The 15052-nt window shown below is 56.0% G+C and overlaps 1 protein-coding gene across 1 annotated transcript; it reads left to right on the forward strand.

Annotated features, from left to right (window-relative positions):
• Positions 1-1891: 1891 nt before the first annotated feature.
• Positions 1892-10592, forward strand: MAA_08273 (PA14 domain protein; the record flags this gene model as incomplete). The annotated part of the gene is made up of 2 exons (XM_007826271.1): positions 1892-4640; positions 4696-10592. 2 exons carry the CDS (start codon positions 1892-1894, stop codon positions 10590-10592), a joined length of 8646 nt encoding a protein of 2881 aa, XP_007824462.1.
• Between the last annotated feature and the right edge of the window lie 4460 nt (positions 10593-15052).

Consider the following 15052-nt stretch of genomic DNA (forward strand, 5'->3'; position numbering starts at 1 on the left):
GATGAAGGAGAGGCGGGAAAAGGCAGAGAATTGGCAGGGAGTTTACTATCAATTGAAGTCTCTATCGACCAGACTACGGATGGCGCAGACGGCGGAACGGCCTATTGCCCTTATAGTAGACATGGACGTCTGTCTCCTTGATTCAATGTTCCCAGCCAGTCTGCCCGTCTGCCCGCGCCATGAATCCATATTGATCGCAGCTATCAAACCCGCCCCGGTCCGGCCGCGTAATGGATCGCACTGCGCCAATAGTTCCATTCCGACCTTGTCATCTCAATTGGCCCCGAGACCGAGCATCACATCCCTCAGCCAGCCACCGATCCCCAATTCTGGTCGTGTGCAGCTGTTTATTGCATTGACAGCTGCTGGTCTCTGGGTGGCCGAGCTGTGAGCTGAACGCCATTCCATGCGACCAAAGCCGGGATACCAGACGGAACATTGAAGCAACATTGAACCGCTCGGTGTGCAAGCCGACCCCTCTTTCCACGGCTGCTGCGGGAATCAATTGTATCAATGTGATGGAAATTTCCGGTCGTACGCGGGCTACCTAGGTACTTGTGTAGGTACATGTACGCATGTGCATACACGTACATATGTCTGGTAGCCTCTTCGTTACATCACAGATCGGTCAGCTTCAATGTTATCTATCTATCATGGATGCGTCTGCTGCTTGTGACATCTGCCGTGTCCGCCCTCGACCCACACATATCGGCAGTTCAGCAGCAGGAGCAAAAGTATTGACAATTCGATGCCACCACACGACATGCATGTCAATGGGATGTTGACGTGACGTTGACCTCGTTGAACGGTCCTGCCAGGTGCCTTCACAGCATTGCATTTGTAGAAGAGGGGTCAAAGAATGAGACTGGCTGATGCAAGAGTGACGATATCTGCATTCATACTTGCCACCATGGCCTCCTTCAAGGTCCATGTCCTTGTCAATTGCTGTTTTCCCCGCGTCATCGATCGGGCCCTTCTGGCAACTTGTCCGGCCATCTCGTACACCAGACACTACACAGACCAGTTGACACCTGGCATGGACTCTAAAGGCGCAAGTTTAAACCCGTGCTGCAACTTGCGCAATAAAACAAGTATCCCGTGAGAAAATAACGCCAACGAACCAAGGCCTGCTCTAGAGCTGTTCCCAACTCTCCTTATATTTAATTTTCGTTACTCATTTGATACCTTTTTGCATCCAAGATACCATTGACTTGCTTTATCTCTACATGGCTACAGAATTCGCAAGTCATTTCTTCCTGTAATTCCTGATACCGTGTGCCCAACGCAAATATAGCCATTTGATCAAAAGATCCTCCGGCTCAAGCAGCTGCCTGTATTGCACCTTGCATTATAGATAAGGCCTTCCTACACGGGTGACCGGCACGCGGCCGCAGCTGCAGTGCCATACACTTTCTCAATAATTTATTGCGTAGAGCGCTTGGAGACTTGCAGATGTGGTTGGTTTCTGCATGAAGACCTGCAGCAGCTGCTTTGCTTTCAACATCTGGCACAAAAAGTTTCAATATCCGGCTGCAGAGAGATGAAAGAGGAAGTGCCTAAAAGAGCGGTCAGCTATCAAGCCGGTTAGTTTCATAGATCAATTTTATGCAGCAATGGCCTTGTAGCTGGACCGCCACTTTGCGGTCGACAACTTGGACCTCGTGTCACAGCCGGCTTTTGCGAATTGCACCTCCGTAAGAAGGGATTGATACGCTCCTGTCGTATGTTCTCGGGCGTCCATCTTCAGCTCGCACGAGATAAAGCTTCAAGACTGTAAGAAAGAAAGGGAAAAGAAAAAGGAGAAGAAAAAACACCACCTGGCACTAGGTTTGTCCTTGCATTCCCAACTTTGCCGAGCTTCACTGGCAATCACAGTTGCCCCTGGACCGCAATGCCTTCTGAGCTGGACGAAAGGCGCTTGAAGGAGGCCCAGAAGCTCCTGCAAGGTCTGGTAAAAGACAGCAGAAGACTCTTCGCCGCACTCGACCGCACGAAATGTATTTCTCAGGCTATTGACTCGGTTGGCACTGGTGTTGGCAGCACTGCAGAGTCGCAGCGCCGACTCGCCCTCCTCGCGGACCTGGACCGGGCAGCGGCAGGACATGTCGAGCTCGCAAGCCTGTTCTGGGGGCAGAGCCAGGTTCGCTCCATGTCCGATGCGGCTCGCTGCTACAGCCTTCTGCTCGACCGCGAGGGAGCCGGCGTGGAGGACTTCCAGATGAGATTGTTTGCAGAGCAGCCGACGGCGACCATTTACAGCCTGGTAAGGGCGGGACACCTCACCGTCCAGCCGAAAACCATCCAAACAGCCGTGGTCAATTTGCTTGATAGAGCCGTGTCGTCCGGGTTCAACATTGGTCGCGACCCAGTCGACAGGCTGCTAAGCAAAGTGGACGGGCTGAATGCTGGGAAGAAGAAGGATGTCGAGGCGCTCAAGACCTTTATCCAGAAGCTTCAAAGACTGCAGGCCCTGGTGAGACTGCCGCAAGATCTCGATGCGCTTCTGAAGTCGTCATTCATGTCTGCGCACCAGATCTCCCACACGCCGAGGCACTCATTCGTTACAGTCATCGGCCGCCACGGCATTCCAGCCGCGAGCGCCGTCCGCATACACAACCACGCGACGCTCGTGGACATGCGTAACGAACAAGCGTGGACGGCACTCCTGGCGTCGAAACACGACGTCTCGCTCGCCGCCTTGGCTCGCCCGAAAGCTGCGCCGCCGGTATTGGCAGCCTCGGCAGCAGCCTCGACGACGGCCCCCTCGCCGCAGGTCACCAGTTACACAAAGATTTTTGGCGACGTGACCATCGGGGCCTGTGACGACTGCAGCTCCGTCAGCAGCCCGGCGGCCTACTTCGTGGACCTGCTCCGGATGCTGAAGAACACGCCGAGCGATGCCACCAAAACCGATTCACCAAGCCTCCTCGACAAGCTGGCAGCCCGACGACCTGACCTGCTGACGCTGCAGCTGTCCTGTGTCAATACCAACGTTTTGGTTCCGTACATTGACCTCGCGAACGAGGCGATGGAATCCTTCATCAAAAACGTCGGCAGCCTCCTGCCGCCATCGCCCGTCCCGATCCAGGGGTTCAACATGACGGACCAAGACACCAGCCAGGTCAGTCTCGCCGAGCCGCAGCATACCGACTACAGCGTCTACAGCAATCAGATAGCGGCCCAGGCGTTTCCGCTCACCGTGTTTCCGTACAGCCAGGCGCTCGACCTCCAGCGCCTCTTCTTTACGCATCTCAACGCATCACTGGCCGACGTGATGGTGCTGTTTGGTTCCGCGTCCCGCCTCTTGTCCAAAACGCCGACAACAGACACACTCGCCCTCGCGCAAGACGTGTTGCAGAGCGCGCAGGCAGCCGAGTACCTGGGGCTGTCCCCCGCCGATTACGTCGCCATCACCGGCGCGTCCATCTTCTCCCTCGACTTCTTCAAGGCAGTCCTCGACCCGAGCATGCAGCAAGACGCGTACAACGCGAAAATTGGCCTTTTAAGCACGGCGGCATACTGGGGCTACGAGGCCGCCGGCGGACACACGGCAGAGCAGCTGATGCTGTCCGAGGAGGACGAAAAGGGGCTGCCGTTCGTCAAGGCCCAGCTGCTCCGCCGGGCGGACATGACGGTCGCGGATCTGCTGGATCTGCTCCGGGCGCGAGTACTCCAGCGCCAGCTCGTGCTCGAGAACGCGGATGGCTCGGCCACCTTTTCCGGCGAGCTCCAAGACCTGCGACTGCGCCACCCGACGAGCAGCAATGCAAAGGCGCCGCTGACGGAGCCGGATTGTTGGCAGCTGCAGTCGTATATCCGGCTCTGGCGCAGGACCGGGTGGACGCTGCAAGATCTCGACTGCGCCGTTGTTGCATTCGGCGGCGGCGGCACGCGTGTCACGGCGCAGACAATCACGGCGATGGCGGCGGTGCAGCGCATCTCGGCGCTGACCGGCGTCGACGTGTTTCGGCTGATGCCCATGTGGGGGCCGATGGACACGAATGGGGACCGGTCCCTCTACGCGCGACTCTTCCTAAAAGGCAAGTCTGGCCGGCCGGACCCGGTGTTCGGGCCGGACGCCCAGGGGCAGTACCTGACGGCCGGTGCGGGTCTGTCGGCGAACCGCGCCCCGCTCCTGGCGGCGTGCGGGCTGACAGAGGAGGGCTTCGCCGCTGTTGTCGCGGCGGCCGGGATTACCAACGATAAGCTCGACCTGGCCAACCTGACGGCCGTCTACCGCATCGCCGTCTTCTGCCAGTTGCTCGCCGTCGACCCGGTCGACTTTGCGAGCTTGCAGGCCGTCCTGGACCCGAGCCAGTCCGCGTTTGTGAGCCCCAAGGCGGCCCTCGACGTCATCCAGCAGCTCCAGCAGTTCACCGACGCCGGCCTCAGCCTGGAGCAGCTGCTTTTCCTCACAGGCAACGACGCAGCTCAGCGTGCTAGGCAATCGGATACAGAGCTCCCCATCCAGCAAGTCGCCGTCGCCGCGTCGGACGTCATGGTGCACATCCAGAGCCTGATGGCGGCCCTGCCGGCCGTCGATGCACACACGACGACGGCGTCGCCAGCAGATGTTGCGGCTGCTGCGGCGGCACTCTACGACCATGAGACGGCGCAGCTAGCCGTGGCATTTATTGAGAGTAAGTTTTTCGCCGCGATGACGGTATTAATGCCTGGCTAATCTTGTAATCCTAGTGCTTCCCGGGACACCCATCACTGAAGATTCCACTGTGTACCAGAGTGTTCTACTGCCCTACTTCTCCGGTGACGCCCAAGCTGCGCACAAGGTCTTCTTTGAGCAGCCGGATCCGACGGGGACAGACGAGGAGAAGGCCATTGCGCGCGAAAACATCCTCGATGCCCGGCGGGTGTTTTTTCTGCAGCACGTCATCGGGCCGCTTCACGCGCGGGCAGCCAAGGATGCGGTGCTACAATCCGTCACGCCCCTTTTCCCAGATGTCAAGGCGGCTGTGCTCGGTTTCCTGGTGGAAACGGTCCAGGAACCGGGGTCGCAGGAGGGCGGGCATCACCTTGCATCCCGCACCCTCATTCTGGATGTCCTCAGCGGCCTCGCCTCGTCCAACGCGGCAGCTCTCGCCAAGGACTCTGCAGACGTCTTCTTCCGGCCCCCGACCGCAGACCTTTACCGCTTGTTCGTTCCCGACACGACTCTTACCGCCAGCCCTCTGGTGACCTTGGACGGCAACACCCTCCTTTTCGACAAGGGCACTGATGGGTGGACGTCGAAGCCGGTCCGTCTCTCCAACGGTCAGGCGTACAGCTTGCACCGCTCCGACGACGGCGGGCTGGCGAGCTGCTCGTACTTGACGGAGCGAAGTCCGGGTCGGCCGTTTCCCCTCGGCGCGTTGCTGGCGCGCGAGACGGTTGTCCTAGCGCAGACGGTCTTGCTGTTGCTCTCCCGGGCGGTGCATCTATCCACGAGTTTTGAGCTGAGTCTGGACGAAGTACAATTCTTCCAGAGCCAGTCGTCCAGTGGCAGCCTGTTTATTGACTGGGGAAACATCGATTACCAGGCAGTCCAGCGGGCAAAGAGCTACCGGGAGCTGGCTCGTCGGCTGAATGGACCGACGGTCCTCCTAGACTTCTTGAAGTGGACGCAGGTATCTGCCCGAGAGGGCACCCTCGCCAACAGTCTTGTCAGCGTCACAAATCTGTCTGCCGCTCAGATTGCCGACTACCTGGGGCAGAGGTTCGCGGGCCTCAGTGAACAGCAGCTGATTGACGTCTTTGCGGGAACGGAAGAGGTCGCACGGCTGCTGGACCGTGTCGCCTTCATGAACCGCACCGGAGTGCCCGGTTTGACTCTCAAGCTCCTGTTCGCGCTCGCGACGCCAGTGCCTCCGCCGACTGCGACGACCGACTTCGACAATGCGGACCAGCTCCGGCGCCTCTTGCAGTCGACGCCGGCCTCGGGCAACGGCGCGGATCTGGCGACGCAGGTCAACGGCGGGTTGCGGCAACACCAGCGCGATGCCCTGGTCAACTACCTCCTCCAGCATCCATATATCACCGGCCGCGGCATCACCGACGCCGACGGGCTGTTCGAGTTCCTCCTCATCGACGTGCAGATGGGCGCGTGTCTCCAGACGTCCCGCATCAAGCAGGCCATCTCGACGGTGCAGGTGTACGTGCGCCGCTGCATCCTCGGCCTCGAAAAGGGGGAGCAGGTCGCCAGCAACACGGTCAATTTCGACCGCTGGGCGTGGATGGAGGGCTACCGGCTGTGGGAGGCGAACCGCAAGGTGTTCCTCTACCCGGAGAACTGGCTCGACGCCAGCCTGCGCGATGACAAGACCGACGTCTTCCGGGCACTCGAGTCCGGCATCCTGCAAAACGACCTCGACAGCGCCAAGATTGTCGACCTCGTCAAGGGCTACGTGTACGGCGTCGATGCCATTGCCGATCTGGACGTGCAGGCCTACCTGTGGAAGAAGGTCGAGGACTACACTGGCACATTCCACTTCTTCGCTCGCACGAGGACGGCGCCCTACATCTACTACTACCGCTCGCTGGACATTGTGCCGAGTCCTTCGGGCCACGGCATCAAGATGTACTGGCAGCCCTGGTCCAAGATTGACGTCGAGGTCCCCGTTCACGAGGTCGGCGCCGACGGCAAACCGTTGCCCGTGTCGGGCTCATACCTGACTCCGGCGTTGTACGGAGAGCGCCTCTTTCTCCTTTTCCCGCAAATCACCCTCAAGACGGACCCCAACCCCGCTGCCAAGGACAATACCATCAAGACCATGGAAGATAAAAAGCCGGACGAGATTAAGCCGACCAAGTACTGGCAGGTCCAGATTGGCTGGACCGAGTACCGCAACGGCCGGTGGACGCCCAAGCAGATCTCGCAGGCGATTCTCGAGGTCCGAGGAGCCCAGGACACCGACTTCCCGGTCAAGGGGAAGACGCTCCCGGCTGCAAATATCTGGGCTGAGGCACAGAAACTCCCTGACGTCGCCTCGCTCAAGTTCTGGATCCGGTCCCGGCCCAGCTCCTCGATACCTTCGGGAGCATCGTCCACGGTCGCGGCGTCCTCTCCGGGGCCCAGGAGCGCTCCCGCCCCGAGCACCAGTATCTTGGTCATCGAGGTGGAACGCTGGATCGACGCCGGCGTCGGGCAGACACCGCGGTACCAAAACTATCCGCTTGGCCGGTTCGAAATGCGTGGATCGCAGGTCATCCTCACCAACCTCAGCGCCCTCTCTGGCCAAAACGATCCCTTCCTGACCCCCTGGCGGCCTACCATCCCGACTGTCTTTGCCAAGATGTCGTACCATATGGAAAAGGCCACGGACAAGCCGACCCCAGGCATTACCATTGGCCGAGGAGCGAGCGACAAGGAGCCGCTGCTGGGTATCGTCTCCAAGCTGGTGGACAGCACCCCGAAGAAGGACGTGGTCTGGACCATGTCGTTTAATGATTCCCAGGTCCGGAATGCGACCGGCTTCATCCAGGACATCATCACCACGGAGAGCACCATCTCGTATGTCACCTACCCCCCCATAGCGTCTACCAGCACCTTTGCTTCCGACGTGTTCCAGCACACGCTGGACCGGGACCTGGTGTCCATGTCCACGGCGTACGACGGGGTGGACCAGGTTTATGCCTTTCTCGCCAGCGTGCCTGCCGAAGACACGTTCCTCGCCTTTGGGAAACGCAACGGGACCGTTCACGAGCTCTCGACGCCCTATGCCCTCTACAACTGGGAGCTCGGCGCACACACAGTCATGCTGCTCATGGAACGGCTGCAGGTCAACCGGCAGTACGACCTGGCCCTCCAAGTGGCGCACCTGGTGTTTGATCCCACCGTCGACGGGACCAGCCTTGACCGCTGCTGGCTGTTCCCGCCCTTCAAGGAGCTCGCCGACGGGACCATTGACTCGGTCGAAGACATCCTGAAGCGTCTCCAGCCGTCCAGCGGCGCCGAGAGCGAGATGAAGACGAGCATCCTCGACTGGCGCACGCATCCATTCAACGCGCACAGCGTGGCGCGGAGCCGGCCGCTGGCGTACATGCGACGCATCATCATGAACTATATTGAGATCCTCATCGCCAGCGGCGACGTCTATTTCCGGCAGAACACCCTGGAGGCGCTGCCCCTTGCCATCCAACGCTACGTCGAGGCCTCGCACATCTTTGGATCGGCCCCGGTGCGGGTTCCCCAGCTCGCGAAGCCGACTTACAAGTCGTACAACGACCTTGCCAGCACCTTGGACGATTTCTCCAACGCCGCTTTCGACATGGAGCTCGACTTTCCGTTCTTCAGCGACCCGGCATCGCGAGGGACAGGCGCCGGGGCGAACGGGGCCGCAGGGCTCACTGGTATCCTAAAGTCGACGTATTTCTGCGTTCCCGCGAACCCAAAGCTGGTCCAGCTCCGGGATCTCATCGACGACCGGCTATTCAAGATTCGCCATTGCCAGGACATTAACGGCGTCGTCCGAAGCCTGGCACTCTTTGAGCCGCCCCTGGATCCGGGCCTCTTGGTCCGCGCGGCGGCGAGTGGCGTGGACATCTCTCAGCTCGTGGGCAACATCGTGGGTCCCATGCCCAACTATCGCTTTCAATATCTGTTGCAAAGGGCGTTCGACATTTGTGCGGAGGTCAAATCCATGGGAGCCTTGCTATTGTCCATCCAGGAGCGGAAGGACACGGAAGCGCTGTCAAACCTCCATGCCCGTCAGGACAAGGTGCTGCAGGAGCTGACGATGGAGATGAAGAAGACGGCAAAGAAGGAGGCTGAGTCGAGCATCGACGCGCTCCTCGAGGTCCGCAGGTCCCAGGTGGCCCGGCTGGAATACTACCTCGCGCTGACGGGGACCGACGACCGCTCGGCCCCAGATGAGACGCAGGACTGGGAGGACATCACGCAGTCCATCGAGAAGCCGACGTCGGATGATTTGCGCATGACATCGCACGAGAGGCTGGAGATGGAAAAGGCCGACGCCGCCGCGGATCTCAACCAAAAGGCCACCATTCTCGACATCGCCGCCAGCATCGTCAAGATCATCCCGGACATCAGCGAGGAGGCGGAGCCCCTCGGCGTCGGGGTCTCCATCGACTCCGTCACCAAGAACATCTCCGAGGCGATGCTCATCAACGCGAGCGTCATGCGCTTCCAGGCGCAGTACTTTAGCGACGAGGGCGCTCGCGCCGCGAGAACCGGCGCCCTCATCAGGCAGCTCCAGGAACGGCGCCTGGAGGCCAACATGGCCGGCCGGGAGATCAAGCAGACGGACAAGCAGATCGCGACGGCCCGCATCCAGGTAGAACTGTGCGAGCGTGACATCCAGTTCCAGCAGCAGCAGGCCGACTATGCGCGGGACACCGAGGCCTGGCTGCGGACCAAGTACACCAGCGAGGAACTGTACGCCTGGATGGACGGCGTCGTCCGCGACCTGTACCACCAGACCTATCTCATGGCCGACGACCTCGCCCAAAAGGCCCAATCGGCGTTGCGCTTCGAAAAGGGCGACCAGTCCATCAACATCGTCACCTCGCCCTACTGGGACGACGGCCGCGACGGCATGTTTGCCGGCGAGAACCTCTACCTCGCGCTCAAGCGCCTCGAGGGGGCATACATGGACCAGCGCCTGCATGACGTCGAAGTAGTCAAGGACGTCTCGCTCCTACAGGTCCGGCCGTGGGCGCTCCTGGCCCTGCGCGAGACGGGCACCGCCGAGTTTGACCTCCCCGAGGTGCTCTTCGACTTTGACTTCCCCGGCCACTACTGCCGCCGCATCACCTCGGTGAGCATGACGGTCTCCTGCGTCGTCGGGCCGCACACGGGCGTCAACGCGACCCTGACGCTCCTCGAGCACTCGTACCGCATCAAGTCGGACGCCAGGAACGCGCAGGACTATCCCCGAAAGACGCTAGACGACCGCTTCCAGACCGACCGCGTGCCCATCACCTCCATCGCCGTCAGCCACGGCCAGGAGGACAGCGGCGTCTTCGACCTCGACTTCCGGGACGACCGGTACATCCCCTTTGAGGGGGCGGGCGCCGTGAGCCGCTGGCGCCTCGAGCTCCCTACCGCCGTGAAGCAGTTCGACTACAATTCCATCAGCGACGTTGTCCTGCAGGTCAAGTACACGGCGCTCCAGGGCGGCGCTGCCTTTCGCAAAGCAGCGTCCGACGCGGCAGTCGCGTTTCAGAAGACGGCTTCCGGGCTGTCGAGGACGGAGGGCATGTTTGCGATGCTGGACTTGAAGAACGACTTTCCGGACGAGTGGCAGCGTCTGGTGTCGGCGGATAAAACGAAGCCCTCGACTATGCCGCTTGCTTCTCTGCAGGACCGTCTGCCGTTTTTTACGAGGGGGAGAAGCGTCAAGGCGGAGACTGTCTCGGTTCTTGTTGCGGCGGGCGCGGCGGTGAATATGACGCAGGATATTACACTGACTGCCTCGAGCAAGATTCCTCTGCAGGCTGGGACGGCAATAGGCTCGTACCAGGTGGCTGTGGCGACGGGGCAGACGGTGACTGTTGGCGACTGGAGTCTTACTCTTTCGGCTAACGCGATGGGTGCGAGTGTGTCGAGGATCCTTGTCCTGTTTAGATATATTTTGTAGGTGGGGGGTGAATCTTGAATTTGAAGTGTCAGGGTCGTTGGGGTATTGTACAAGTTAGTATTGCTTGCTTTGTGTATTTCATAGACGGCATTTTGATAAGTAGAGTTGAGCTTGAAGACAGATTGTTGTAGATGGATAAGGAAGAGGGGATTTTCGTCGGGTTTCGACTATGCCTTGTTGGTTGGCTAGCCAGAACTCTTTCGTTTGAGGGCTCACTGGCGAGCATGTTAGCCTGGGATAATGATGCGTGTTCAATGTAATTCGTAGAGTTTCAAGTCCGGTCAAATAACTTGTCAAGATAGCCTGATTTACCTACCTGTAAGTTCTTGGAATCATTCTATCAGCTATCTTTCGTATGGTTTAGATACAGGTCCTTATTGGCTCTAAGTGTGGGAGTGGCCAAGGAACACGGCCGCCAATGGACGCGTTCACGGTCGTTGTTTGAGAGAACCGAGTACCAGACACAAATTGGTCATTTCCCATGCTTGCTAGTGTTTGTCTGTTTCAGAGCTCTATGAGAGAAGTGCCAAAATATTTAATCCGTTGTATTTGAGAGAGACATGTTGAGGACGGAATTCAGGACGTGGAAGCTGAGCCATGGACAGAGGCAGATTGTACCACTGTGAATCTATTATAGGCGAGAATATGTTCAAACTTGGACATTCTGCAAGTACTCAATGAATTAGAATAAGCACTCTCAGCAAGGACACTGAATGTACCGCTAGTTGTGAGCCGAACCTTACAATAACTCATACAAGCAGACCAGACACAACTTTCATGAACCAACCGCGCATCTGGGAGGCAGTGGACTATTAGGCTTGACAGGACAGCGATAGGAAGGTCCCAAAGGAGAAATACCAATCATTTCTTGGTTAGAGGCTATACCTTCTGAAGGCCAAGGGGCGACCAGGTGACGAATCTATCTGGTTACAAAGTCTTTGGCATGTTCAACACTGATTGCGGTACGCGCGATAATCACCGTGTAAGTCACAACACCACAAACGGAACTCCAGCCACCATGCGGATAAAGACTTCAAATGAGTACCAGATAATGAATGAAAAATTTATGCAATTCTTCTAGAGATAAAGGAAGAGTAATGAAGTAGATATAAAGCGGAAGTTCACTCAACGGGGATTAGATAGTCTCACGGCGAAAGTAATTGGCCCATACCAGACTTATACGGGGCCCGTTAAAGGAATTAACAAGATAAAAATAATAATGCCCCTAGAATACTAGAAAGAGCGAAACTTGATTCATAAAGTCGGTAAGAATAAGGCCCTCAGTAAAGTGTATAGCTTATTCTCATGTTCCATGTAAAAGTTGTGTGTCTTTGGCCAGACTTGGTGCAGGCGAGAGGAAATAGTTGACGAGGCTCTATGCATGATACATGAATTTCTCTGCCAGAGATTTAGCAAAAACCTAACTGGTATTCACGGGTCTGGTTTATAGGGGAGCGTTTCCAAGCCGTATATGAATATTGCCAGGCAGTTGAAGCAGGCCTGTGACTCTCGTATGTAATTTACTTTATAGTAGAGATCTCTGATCCAACACGTATCACAACCTTACCAGTGACAGAATCTGTCTTCAGTCGCCAACGCTAAAATACCGCTGAGACCAGGGGTCGGGTGGGCAAGTCGCGTGGTTGTGTTGGTCGCACTGCTACTACTTTGTGCCGTGCATCAAGTACCCTCCTGGAAACCTCGGCGACCCAGCGCTTCTTATTTTTCACGGTTGGACGGTCCTGCGAAAGGGTCTCTGCAACGAGAAAAATCGAGGAAACCCAATCAGAATCCCCCAGGTCGAGCTCGGCCGTATCGAGCTTATATGCAGCTTGAATTTCTTCTGGGCCGCATCGAGAACCTCCAGCAGCAGCAATTTAGTTTGGAGGTCCATCAATAGGGTAGATTTCATATGGGTACAATGTAACGAATATATCTATATTTACAATGCCTATATCTGGGGATCCAGGGCGCACTGTTATAATCAGTCTGCTGGGTATTAATGTAAATTGGACCCTTCGCTTACTGTGAAAATAACCTCGAGCACTGGTATCGTCGGAATAATAAAGGACTCTGCTAAAATCAAACGTTCTCCTTATAATTTCCACGGGTTTCAGGCTCAATATTAGAAAAAAGGGGTGGCGGGCGGTTTCCCAGGCGTTGCCAGCACTAGATGGAGGTTTATGCCCTCTGTTACACGGAAAAGGCCCAACAGATCGTGAAGCCCAACCAAGGGGCTTCGCTAATACAGGATTTGTTAGTTACACAGCTAGAACACGTGCCTAGGCAAGGACCCCAGGCCTGGGCGTTCCTTTTATGTATATAAGGCGGTTACCCTTCTCTTCCTCTCTCGTAGCAACTCAAGACCTTAGAGACCCTTCGAGATTATTATTAAATTGAGCCCCTTTTGCTCCAAGCCTTCATACCGAACCCTTGTCACACCCTCTCATAGAGAGTGTTATAAAATATAGCTTCACGAGGGTTACTATAGATATTAGTTGCATAGTCTCTGCGACGCCAAAAGGATCTGCTGTTCTTCAGATCTGTACATACATACCATTATCGTGTCTTAAGCTCCTCTAACAAATGTGTACTTTTAGTAGCTTGACTTTTAACGGCTTGTAAGACTATTGCCACGCTGATAGGCAGTCACGATTCGAAACGTCAAGTCGGGTGGAATAAACTTCCTTAGCGACGAATAAACCAATATTCAATGGGTAACCTAAAAGCCACGTGGTCCCCTACTCACTTGGCCAAAGCTCAAGTTATGCCTTGGGCTACGTGCGGATTCGCTGGGCACAATCTCGTGGAGGTTAGAGACGACATTCTGGCGCCTCACGATGACCACGGACAAATACCCATCGACTATGGCTTACGCCACGTGAGCCACTATATTAACGAATCCGTCAACAACTGCCATAATACGTCGCGGATCCGAAGGAGCCACAATTTTCAGTTTGACCTTCGGAAAGTTCCTCTATACGCCTCTCGGCAAGCTCCTCTAAAGTCGCCAATTCAATATGCCCAGCCCGAAGCCCTGCTTCAGACCTTTAGGGCTAATTTCCTCTAAGACCACCTCAGCCACCTGTTCCTTCAACGACCAATTCATTGCTATAGGTTACCCTCATCTGGGCTTCACGGCGGACCTCTTTCGGCATGGCTCTCCCGGAACGTTTTAAGCCATAAGTTTTGCCATAGTCCGCCGTTCTCCCACCCAGCGCCCAGCGCACCATCTGCGGCCTCATTCCTGTTCGAAGGTTCTGTTCAATGTGTATCAAGGCACCCGATAGCTATAAATAGCTACATTCGTTACGAGCAGTCCAGTATGTTAAACCTACAAAGGTAAGGGCCATCAGTGTGCATTCGTTTGCGCCTCTTCTACACCATGGTGCCATGTGTGGAAGGGAAGGTGTCGTGGCATTTTAGCCAAAGTTTATTGAAGTCACCAATTATGCGAGCCAAATTACACATGTATCGATTTCCCTACCAGATGCAGCCAAAAGTTTACCTTAAGACGCACCGTTCTCCTTTGGAGCTTTTCCGTTGGTTTCAAAAATTGCGGAACCTTATACTAAATATTCGATTCTCAGCAAGCAGTCTTCCAGAGAATTTCCGTCGATATATAATAAATCATGGAAAACACTTTCCTACGCCGCCTTTTTCGCCTAAAAAGATATAGGGGCTCTGATCATTCTTCGTCCAAGCCAAGTGCTTCTTACGTCACTGATCTACACACCAGCCACACTCCAGACACCAGCTACGGCACCCATGATACTCCAGATACTCGCTATAAGCCACCTCTTGGGAGTGCTCCAGATACTAGCTATGAACCACCTCTCGATTTCGGCAGTGATCCAGACTTGACTAGCTATGAACTATCTACTTACACTCCTCTCAACACCAGCAATTATCCACACATCCATGATACCCTATACCCTAGCTATAGCCAACGCACCTATGCCACTCCTGGCTTGGGCTATGATCTGCTTAGGTATTACCTTGGGGCTCGATACACCAGCGACGTCAAACCGGAAATCGGCCAAACCCTGTATGCAATCGTAGAAGTTAGCGGTTTGCCAGTGGATTATCATAGACAACAGCTCGCCTGTGAAATCAGAGCCGGGCCGAGGTATTTTACCTACGCGACTGTGGCTAATCACGATGGGTGGAACATTAAGGACGCCTTGGGTTATGACCAGTTCACGTGGCATCTGCTCCCAAAGGCTCTGATCGACGAACTAGAAACGATGGCCTGGCCATACATACTTGGGCAAGGTGTTCTTGTTCGAGACGTCAGTAAACACACAGCACTAATGTCTCTCGCTGAAGCCGCTATAGTTCAGTTTTCGGCCAGTGCTGGACTTCTTGAATGTTTTCTATTTATAGTCGATAGCAGTTTCCACTACTTCCGAAGGAACGAAATTCTGAAGGGGTACACTATCGAAGCTTTTAACGGGATC

This window comes from Metarhizium robertsii (genome assembly GCF_000187425.2).
Source record: "Metarhizium robertsii ARSEF 23 chromosome Unknown MAA_Scf_4, whole genome shotgun sequence".
Taxonomy (NCBI): Eukaryota; Fungi; Ascomycota; class Sordariomycetes; order Hypocreales; family Clavicipitaceae; genus Metarhizium; species Metarhizium robertsii.